This window comes from Musca vetustissima, unplaced genomic scaffold, assembly GCF_032173495.1.
Source record: "Musca vetustissima isolate MV318-11 ecotype Yass unplaced genomic scaffold, APGP_CSIRO_Mvet_v1 utg1756, whole genome shotgun sequence".
Classification (NCBI taxonomy): domain Eukaryota; kingdom Metazoa; phylum Arthropoda; class Insecta; order Diptera; family Muscidae; genus Musca; species Musca vetustissima.
In genome coordinates, this window is record NW_026878454.1 from 217,818 (window position 1) to 229,496 (window position 11,679).

General features: G+C 36.4%; 1 protein-coding gene across 1 annotated transcript; it reads right to left on the bottom strand.

The window, feature by feature from the left end:
• Positions 1-226: 226 nt before the first annotated feature.
• Positions 227-3,767, bottom strand: LOC133323191 (secretory carrier-associated membrane protein 1). The gene is made up of 6 exons (XM_061532142.1): positions 3,699-3,767; positions 3,269-3,499; positions 966-1,167; positions 762-891; positions 440-695; positions 227-380 (listed from the first exon to the last, which is right to left on the bottom strand). The coding sequence occupies exons 1-6, from the start codon at positions 3,753-3,755 to the stop codon at positions 228-230; spliced, it is 1,029 nt and encodes a 342-aa protein (XP_061388126.1). The 5' UTR covers positions 3,756-3,767; the 3' UTR covers position 227.
• Between the last annotated feature and the right edge of the window lie 7,912 nt (positions 3,768-11,679).

An 11,679-nucleotide genomic window follows, 5' to 3' on the forward strand; every position in this document is an offset into this window, starting at 1 on the left:
TAATATAACCGTTAAAACAAAACACAGAAATAAATCGAAACGAAACAAAACAAAAGAAGCAATTTCAATTGATTTTAACTTCGTTCTCAGACGTCAATTTCACTGCTGTAATTATTGTAGTTTTGTTATTACTTATACCAATCTTCATGACTGCAAGGCGAATTTTCTCTATGCATATTTTATTTCTTGAATGTGATTGATTCTGCTTTAAGAAATGTCATTGGGGTCTAATACCGGCGATTATTAAACTGAGAATTAATAGCCGAGTTAACTGCAGATGTTGTAGCTTCTTGAACATGCTGGTTACGCATAAACTCGGTAGCAAATTCAGCCTGTGCCTTGGCCATACTGGCACCAGAACTTCTATATATTGAATGGATCTGTAACCGACAGAAAAATTAGTAAGAGTTTTCTTCATTTATAACGAAATGCAAACTACCTTTGTGATCATCATTATATTTGCAGCAGCTGTAATAGCAAAACAGAAGGCAATGCATAGCAACAAAAGACCAACAATAATACCGGCGGCTGAAGAATTGAACTGGGATATAGCAACTATAAAGCCACAATAACCACTCTTGGGGAACCCAATAGCTTGAAACACAGAGAAAAGTGTTTGAAAGAAGTAAACAAAGAAGAACACCATGAAGTTAAAGCTGGAATCGTTGCGAAAGGCCTTGTAGGCCGGTCGAAACCTACGAATAAAACAAAATAATAATATAGGATATATATCTAATCATACGAATTTTGAGATAACTTACCAGCAAATATAGGATGCAGGAGTAAAGAGCAATGTATAGAAAATAGAAAGTCCGAAATTTGTAAAATCTCCGGTATGTAGCAGAATGGTTAAACCTCCAATAATATTAACACACATTGTTAAGGTGTAGACTACAAAATAAGGACAATGACATTATTAACATAATTTCAACGTCAATCAATCAATTCTGTGTTTAGAAACTTACACATCCATGTGTAATATAAATGTTTTACAAGTCTTTGGAATTCTGGGGGAATTTCCAAATTGAAATCCTGATAAAAACATGGTTTCACACAGAAATTGTCGGGGAGAGGTGGCCAGTTATTAAGTTGTGGAACATTGCCTTGCAACTGTTGCTCTCGTCTATCTAATTCCGCCGCTTTCCTGTCCAATTCCTCTTGTCGACGCTAGAAAAGAGTTAAATAAAATAAACGAATAAATTCTGATGTTCAGATAATATATCGATAGAGTCTATTGAAGAATGTTTTAATGGGAATATCCGAAGTATACATATGTTGTGATTTTTAGAAAAAAAATTTTCTGCCCCCCGCCTTCAAGAAAATCTTCTTTTTAGAACTTAATATTTTTAGAACATATGTATTTTAAAATTTGCGGTCTTTAATAAAAATCATACGAATTTTCTACCTTAAACCAAACATTATATGTACTTAGAATACGTTGTATTGCCCAAACGAACTAAACTAAATTTTGTAAAAGACAAAAAAAAATTAATAAAATAATGTTTTAAAATATGTAACAATAAAATTGCACTCCAAATACCAAATGTTACTGTAGTCTTCTTGTATGAAATAGTTATTAAAATTTTTGGCATGTACCATTCCCTCAACCCAGACACAAGCCATTAACCTAAATCATATTTTTTTAATTGTGTAAATACCGTAACTCTTAACGACTTTGTTTTAACACTATTCGGATAAGGTTAACCGGCAGGCGAATTCATGCCTTTTTCTTCTCTCAAAACAGGATAAAAACTCAAAATATCTTTCAATAAAACGTATGTATGGCATTGTTGCCGAGGGCATGATCCGAAACTTCCTTGCCTTACCCCTCGGCAAACAATGCCACACATTCCCCACTAATAAATAGTTGTTTTTATAAAAATAACAAACTGGGATTCAGCCTATTTTGCAAAAACAAAATACAAATGATATCCCAAATAAACCGTCAACACTACTGAAGTTGTAGACGCAGACGCGATTAAAATGTTGACAGCAAAAGAAGACTAAGGCATGAATTCGCCTGCTTGTTAACCTTAAACCTTGGTTTATACGAAATTTTGCATAGCGAATTACATTTAGACTAGAATGATGTGTGATAAAGTTTGACGAAATCAGATTAAGATATAGTTCCCATTTTATGTAAATGATGCAAAAAATTACTACGTTTGTTCGATTTACACGAAACTTGGCAGAGAGTGTTGGATTGAGTTTAGAAAGGTGTGTTAAGATTCGTTGAAATTTTTTTTTTTTGTTTTTTTACAGTTTTTCCTCCTAAAATTTCTTTAAAGTATATTGCTTTACAGCGAGCAACGCCACCGAGTCGCAACACATTACAAAAAAATATATATCTACGGAAGCTAACGCTATGTTCAGCGCCTAGAAATTAGCACTTCACAATGACATTACAAATTGGCAACTAGTCACGAAGCTGAAACTGGAAAATAACTACACAAACGCAATTGCTAAAGAAGATTAGCAGCACGATTACTAGTGCTAAGCTGAGGGTTTCAGCCAAAAGAAACAAATATTTCGATAGATTTCATTTTAATATTTAATGTTTAATAACACAATATGTAACAGCAAAAAATAAATGTCGATTTCACAATGAATGTCACATTTATAGATTTTATCATTCGTGAGTTGACAACAAATCACCATGAAAACACACCCTTCGGCTGCCCAGCCGTCAGCAACGAAAATTGGCGTTGGAGCTATTTGAGGCTTTCGCTATTTTTGTCTGCTGATTTTTTAACTACATTGCCGCTTAGTCCTAATCAAAAATCGCTAGCACATCACATACGAGCCTAATCTAAATATCTGATCATTTGCAACTTTAGCCATTGACGCCAATGTTTAATATCAGTTGCTCTGTAGGGGTAATGCTAATGCCACCAGATGCTGGCTTTTAACCCCTGATGAAAACTGAAAGATGGCCACGAATAATTAGTTCTTTATAAAAAAAAAGTTCGCTATATCCCCAGTTCTCAAGAAGGGTAAAAATGTATGTTAGGCTTACGGCAAATGAAGGACATGTTTTTATAACACTATAAGAAAAGAATTGACCTTTCTGAATAACACTCATATGTTGTTTTTTATGTTATATTTAGGTCTAACAATGGAGATGTGCATTGCTAAAGAGAAACCATAACAAACCAGACCATATCTAGTTTGTTCGTCGCTTGAAATCCACTTTGTTATTTGTAATAGATAAGAAATAAAGTGCAATACATACAATATGGATTCTTATATTTCGGATCATATTACTTACTTGTAATTCCTCTGTGGTTATTTGAATACTGGTGCTAGGTGTGGCTGCGGGGGCGCGTTGTTGAGCAGGTGGTATGTTCTGTGATAGAGGTTGTACCACGGCAGCATTTGAATTAATGGTAGAGTTAATTTGTAGCTGTGGCTTTGATTGTTCCTGCTCAAAGGGATTGTAGTCTTCTAATGAACTCTGAACATTGGTTGTTGTGCGGGTCGCCTGTTGTATGGCTGGATCCTGAAATACGTCACACCATTATAAACCTGAGCATTGTTCTCTGTGCCAAATAAGGCAACTGTGTTTCTTGCAATAAATTCATGCTCGGCGAGAAGAGATAAAGAAAAGTGAGTCAATAATACATACTTATACATGCATATATTGTACAAGTAAATTATATCTCTCTCACAACACACAGCATAAATGCTCCACTTCTTACCGCAAATGGGTTATCCAGATTTGGTTCGCCAAAAGGATTATCGTCGAATCCAGACATATTTCTTGTAGTAACTAAGAATTTACAAAGAAAATAGTATAAATACTTTCGTCGGTATTTTTCACTTTTGAGCTGTGTCACTGATAGTGCTGCGGGGTTTATGATTACTGAATTCTTTGTACCAAATTATAAAACTGGTATAACTAATTGTAGTTACTGCAGTGACGTAACGCATTGTTTTGTCTACGCGATGTTATGTTTAGTTTATATACATACAAGGTTTATTTAAAAGTTAACTAAATTCTTTGTTGACTGTCAACATTTATTGTGTTCGTTTCTCTTGACAGCAAAGGAAGACTAAAGAGTATGTTACACGAGCCATCAATATCGTATGTGCTGACAAATTTTTTGCACATTTTTTTATATATCGCCATCACAAATGCAAACGGACGTGACTACAGAAAAATTCGAAATTGACTTTTGTTTGATTATTGTTCGTCTAAACAAACTACATGTTCACACAAAAATTTAGACATTTAACGTCAAAAACAGCAATCTAATTAAAGAAATTCAAACGGACGTAACTACAATAACATGCTTTTATTAATGCAAACAGACGTAACTACACTCCTGTAAAAAACTAAAGCTCGCAATATTGAAGATAGGAATTCTGAACTTATATTAATGTTACTTCTATGATGTTTGATATTGAAAACGAGATATATCCGCCAATTTTTTACGGTAGCTCCCATAAAGCGGCACCACAAAATTCGGTATTTTAAGGCTTTTTTTTCATTTTTTAACTGATCAGTTATAATTAGGTATTTTTGTTTCGCACTGGTTGGAAAAGTACCCTGTGCAAATTTCTATCGCTAGCGGAGAATTATTGAATGTCTTTAGTTCAACAATTACTTAAAATCGGTCGAAACTATATATCGGAGCTATATCGAAATCTGAACCTATTTTCACGAAACTTAACACACATTACTCTCTCTAGACTCAACTCAGTACGCTATGCAAAATTTCGTGCAAATCGAAAGAAATATTGGGGTTTTAATACACCATTTACCAAAATCGGACGAAAATATGTGTGGGAGCTATGTCTAAATCTGAACCGATTTCAACAAAACTCAAAACACTTCACTCCGGACTCAATTTGGTACGCTGAACAAATTTTAGTCTCAATCGGATAATTATTAGTCACTTTGTTGTATTGAAATTGTGTTGTAGTTATCTATAGTCTTTTGGTAGCGTATGACTCGGCTTAACGGCTTTCGGGATGAAGGCCACTGTTATCTCTTTCCATAGACTTGGTATATACGACAGAAGTAAACAAGCCCTAAAGATGTCCTGCAGAGATGATATTACTCGCATGGCCGGTATTATACCATCTTTTGTTCCTATTGAATTGACTTTTATAGACATCCCAATCAGTACTGAGCTTTGTCTTACTACCTCTATTGTAAGCTTTCCTTGCAGCCTTCCTCAAGGTTGCAAGGTTAAGTGACCACCATACCGGCTGAGATTTTTCCCAGGGTATGTTAGGGGACAAGAAGCCTCATAGCTCTTCAGAAGAGTAGCCTTAACATTATTCACAGCTAATTCAACATCCTCAACTGTTTTAACCTCTTGTGTTAGTGTTACTGCTTCCCCAGTGGAAGTGATGTGCGTTGGCGTCACATCCGATGATGATATCACCAACTTTGTCCATCTCCTCCATTATGCGGCATACTACCATACCGGGAGGGTCATGAGCCTCGTAGGGGAGATGGACGACAGAGAATATCAGGGGCTTCGAGATACCCCTATCCAGTCTTGCTGTCATGTCTCCATTGCTGAAATTAGATAGAAGCATTAAATTTAGCAAGAATACACATTCTTACCTTCTCTCCATTGGAGGCGGACAAAACACTGTATTTTTTATCGCCCATGCCAGTCACCTTACCTTTTTACAGGTAAGGTTCCTGGATGAGCGCGACGTCGGTATTTGAGGAAGAGAGGGTGAGGAGCAGTTCAGCAGCTGCTGCTCTACAGTGATGCAGATTAATCTGCACCACGTTCAGCGCTTGCTGCATTCCGCTTATTGTTCCATAACAATAAGCATTCCATAACAAAGTTCACCCTTATTCCTCCTCAAATATTGCTCTCCCGCAGAATCCGTAGCGAACTTCGCGACGACACCGCCGTCCCTTTCAAATGAGGCGAGGATTCTCCACCACTTCATCTGAAGGCCGTCGTTCTGCTTCTCCAATAACCTTAGTGTATTCTCCAGTCCCTTAAAAGGTGGTGGGATAAACACTGAAGTTACCATACCGCTTGGTATTGGCCTTCCCAAAGAGGGTCCACGTTGTTAATTGTCTTCTTAAGGAATTCCGAAGTCTCCTTAGTGCGACAATTAACAACCTTGACCCCTGTGTATGAGGAGGTCAGGCCAAACCGTAGGCTCTGTCGATCAAACTCGTCGGATAGGAAGAGGTCCTTCAGATAACTGTCGACCAGCAACCATTTATCCTCGCTGATAAACCCGTCGGGGTCAGCTCGGTTCGGAATCTCTCGGACCGCTACAGCTGCCAGACTACTGCCTTCCCAAAGAGGGTCCAGGTTGTTAATTGTCTTCTTAAGGAATTCCGAAGTCTCCTTAGTGCGACAATCAACAACCTTGACCCCTTTGTATGAGGAGGTCGGGCCAAACCGTAGGCTCTGTCAATCAACCTCGTCGGATAGGAAGGGGTCCTTCAGATGACTGTCGACCAGCAACCATTTATCCTCGCTGATAAACCCGTCAGGGTCAGTTCAATCGATGGTCGCTACTCGCAGATCTTCCGGAACCTCTTTTGGATCAGCAGAGTCGCTTTGCATCGTTGTAGGTGTCTGGGCTACCTGCTTCGAGACAGCGTGTTTGGCTTTCACCACACAATCACCGCTCTTGGCAGGTTTCTCCTTCGACGCTACAAACGAAACAGAGCTTGTCACGTACTACCGTCAGTTGATTTCACATAATTCCTATTTTCTAGCAAACATCGTCATTGCTGGCATGCTGGCTTTTTGCACGGCTAGTGCTCGCCGGATGGGGGTGGTTCTTGACGACATTGACTAGGTTGGCAATACGTGGAACAAAAAAAATTATCATGCCAGACTGATCAAAATTTAAAAAAAAGGTATTCCGAGCCCGAGAGAAATAGTAAACTATTAATGACTTTTACCACAGCATAAATAAGAAAAAGCAACCAGTTATATGGAAAAAAAAAATCATGAAAGTACTCGGCAGGTGTTAAACCGAGCTCTTCCCTCCCACTGGAACACTTGTTCCACCTTGGCAATCAAAACATGTTCATATTGTCCCCATACCTACCTCTTCTTTGGCACGTCACCCTCCTAACCTTCAATTAAATTTCCTTATGGAGAAGACATTTTAATTCATATCCATCGTTATAATTTTATTTTTAATTCAAGTTTCTTAATTTTAAATACCATAAATCGTGGATCATTTTAACTTTGAGATTCACATGGTTAAAAAGGTTTTTACTAGTGCAAAGAGTTTTTACTAGTGTAAAATATTCGAAAATCGTAAGTATTATAATTTTGAGCGTTGTACATAATAACGAAACTTAGGTAAGTACCACTTTTGGGGATTTATTTAATAAATTTAATGTAAGATGGCTGCTCTTCTTTTTTTCCCAGGGATGCTGAACAGAGGTCCTATGATAGCGGTGTTTGCTGGAAATTGAGCTTATTATCGTCAGTTAATCTCGTAAGTATGGGTGTTGTATTTTTGTTTTATAGTTCAAACCCTGAATAAAAAGTTTTCTTCTATTTTAAGTGGAGTAAAAACAAAGGGACAACATTAAGCTTTTGTGAATGGGAGCATCTAACTCCTGGTGATAAATTACCTGTCCTACCTGCCTAGAGAGAGCTCTATCTATTCGGAGAGGATATGAGAATAAAAAAATTCGAATAATAATGAAAACAAAAGGAAATGTCTACCCTTAAGGCCACGTGTTTTCTATACCCTTTTATTCCAGGTTTATGGGCTGTCCGTCCGTCGAAAGTAATTATCAATAAGTTTGGAGGTAAGTAATGAGTTAAAGTCAATAGCTCGTTTTACACCATATCAGTTTTATATTCTTTTATTTTTAGGTACCTCAGCACCGCGGAATGCCTGGTGCTCAACAGCGGATCCAACGATGAGCAGAGGAGTCGGGATCGGTGGTCCAAATATCGTTAGCGATGCTGGCAAAAGTGTTTGGTGCTGTATTACTTCCTTTTGTTCAACAGTTATTGAGGTTTTTTTTTTAATGCAATAAAGGCAATAAATAGTTTTAAAATTTTGTTTTGTGATATGCGGGTATTATTACACCGATTGTATTTAACGTTGGTAAAAACTTTTACTATTTTCTTATTGCCCGATCCACTTCCTGCTGCCAAGAACTCCAGAAATAAAAAGAAAGAACCTTGAATATTTTACATGGCTTATTGTCTCCCTATTTCCAATATGTTTTCCACATTTAAAATTTCCCTTTTTGAAATGACAGGATAAACAAACCATATGTCACTTGGTGTGACAGACAAAATTATATGAGTTTCTGTATGTGGCGTATAGATGGCGTGAGTACGCACATGACAAACCCAACCATCCTTTGTACATCACTGTAAAAGGATGGGAGGGAAAAAGTGCGAAAAATAAGTTCGATGATTTGTAGAAAGCTTCATTTGAATGGAGCGCTTTTATTTTCGATAGGACGTCGATCTTGTCAGCTCTTCTTTGTCAATGAAATATGCCTGCGTCATTATTTCTACTGAACTGGCTACGTTTTCATAGTGAATTCCTTGAAGTGCGGGTGATACAATTGAATACCGGGGTTTCAAAAAAAATATATCCAATTAAGAATAAAAGAAAAAGCAAGAATTTGCTGTTTAAAAAAAACTTTTTGTGATTACCAATAGTGTCTTAATAATATTAATGTGCTACAAAAAAATAAATCCTAAAATAAAAAACTGAAACTAAATAATTTCCTAATAAGACAAAATTGTAACGGGTAAAAGAAGAAACGACGAATGAAAAAGTGCTATAAACGTAATATCGAGTTGGCGTCATATAACTGTGCTGTGCTTTCATACGGCTGTACCACAACGAGTTGCGTACTATGTGATAGGTTTGTTGCTAGGTTGAAATAACCGTTTCATTCTAGAAATTGTCGATCCTCTTCAGTGGAAACAAAGCGATGTGTAAGTGAAAAAAAAAACAGAAAATAATCTAAAACTAAAAGAATAGAAAATAAAGTTAAGAAAATCGATTAATTACTAAAATAAATGTGTGCTGACTAAAAATATAAATTTTAGTGAAAAATATAGAAATTCAATTTTATAATAATAATAAAGATATAAATTATGTATGTTGAAAAGTGTATAAATGGAATTAATATAATATATATATATATATATATATATAATACTAAATCTGTGTATGCAATAAAAGTCCAATGATTTATATTTTCATATGCGTATTAATTGGCTACACAAGTGAATAACAAAAAGAAGTGAGCATTGTTAAAAAAGCCTATCAGCAAAGTTTTTTTTTCTCATTGATTAAAAGCCTACGTTATTCCTGTTGTTGTAATAGTGGGAATATTTGTGCATACGACCATACTTTTCTTGTGATATGATTTCTTAAAAGCAAAAGTGTAAGAGTAGTAAAATCAAAGAGTGAAATACAGCTATGAGAGAGAGAATAAAGAGTAAATGTGTAGAGTCACAAAAAGGAAAAACATAACTAAAGCGAGGAAAGAAATGAATCAAAACAAATGTGAAGCAAAATCAAAACAAAGGCTAATTTGAATCAAAACATAAAAGAAATATAAAAGCAAAACAAAAGAATGTTAATGATTGTGGATTTAACGGCGAATCAACGTTGCGATTATACTTTAAAGTGGAAAAGCTAATAAATTCTGATTTTGTGCCCAACTATGAGGAGTAAAAACCACCATGCAGAAATCTCTACTTTGCCGCTGTCATCTTATGATATATCTATTTTTGGATTTGTGCCGGTAAGTGAAAAATTGTCTTATTTCTTTATAATAAAAAAAATATTTTTGGGAGAAAATGAATCTATGGGCTCGTAAGAAAAATATATTTTTTTCGTGAATAATTAATAAACATTAATTTTTTTGCTGGTGTTATTCATATCATGAGAGGACTTCTTCTGTTGTTATGGGATGCGAAAAAAACATTTCTTATTGTTTCAAATCTTTCACGTGGAATACTCCTAAGGATTTCCCTCTCAAATCCTCTATTTCATAAAGACAATTTCCAATTGGTCGAACAATCCTGCACTTTAGAAATTTAGGTCCAAGTTTAGCGTTAAAGTTCCTTTTGAAGTCACTTTGCTGAAAGCTACGACGATATATCTCCTGCCCCGGTATAAATTTCACATTCCTAGATCGCACGTTGTACTTTTTTTCATTTATTAGGTATGCTCGGTGGAGATTTTCTCTTATTTTCTCTCTGAGTATTTCTAATTTTATTGTTTGGGGAAGGACATTGGCCTCCGGATCCTGCAGAACCTTAAGCTTTCGCGCTAGAGCATATACGCTACCATGATTCACCATGTTCATTCCAAAAAGGGCGAAATATGGAGTGACTCCTATTGCGGAGTGAACAGATGATCTCAAAGAACACTCTATCTCTGACAAATATTTATCCCATTCTGTCTGACTATCCTTTAAGTATGAACGTATGGCTGATAAAATGCTTTGGTTGACTCGTTCAGAAGAGTTAGCTTGTGGCGAATGAGTTGCTGTACGTGAGAGATACCAAAGTTTGTCATAAGGTCCTCAAATTCCTATGCTACAAATTGTTGTCCATTATCTGAAATTAGTACTTCGGGTGTACCGAACTTGTGAAATACCTCTGATATGAGGAATTTAATCACATTTTTAGTACTGGCTTTATTCATAGCCTTAAGAAGAACGTACTTGCTAAGATGGTCAAGGACAATGAAAATATAAGTGTTGCCGGCCTTTGAACGCGGATAGGGACCTAAAAAATCTACAAAAATTCTTTGAAAAGGTCTCTCCACATTGGCTTCTTTGCCCATGGGAGGACGTAGCGTTATGTTGGCTGATTTAGACTCTTTACATACTTGACATTTAAGGACGAAATCTCTAACTTGCTTATTCATAAGAGGCCAATAAAAATACTCCTTGATTCTTTTTAGGGTTTTATGAAAACCACCATGTGCGGCCACAGGGAGACAATGGGCCTTTTCGATAATTCCATTGGTTAACTCCAATGGAATCCACAATTTCCAAGCGAAATCTTCATTGGAAGGTGAGCCGTCGTAAAATTGTGTCCTTTTGTAGACAAATCCATCTATCACTTTGATATCTGGCAACCGATCTGCGTTCTTACTGACGTTATCTATAAGATCTTTATAGTCCTCGTTTTGAAAAGCTGATGAAGAAAGGTCTATTAAAGCATCTACATTTACCGATAACTCTTCCATATCGTATCTTGACAGCGTATCAGGTACTACGTTCATGGACCCTTGGCGATGTTCTATATCGAAGCTAAATGACTGTAAATGAAGACTCCATCGAGCCAATCGCCCACTTAAATCTTTATGTAACATTAGCCACTTCAGGCTACTATGGTCGGTAATAATTGTAAATGGCATAAGCTCGATATAAGGGCGAAATTTCTTTACTGCATTAACCACTGCCAAGCACTCTCTCTCCGTGACTGAATAATTCTTTTGTGCCGATGTGAGCTTCTGGGAATAGTAAGCAATGGGATGTTCCCCTCCTTCGCTATCTTTTTGGAATAGCACTGCTCCGATTCCCAGATCAGAAGCATCACACTGCACATAAAAATGTTTAGAAAAATCCGGATGAGTCAGGACAGGGCTAGTGATTAATGCAGTCTTGAGTTTTTCGAAAGCTATCTTTGCCTCTTCAGTAAAATGGAAAACTTTTCCCTTCTTTAAGGT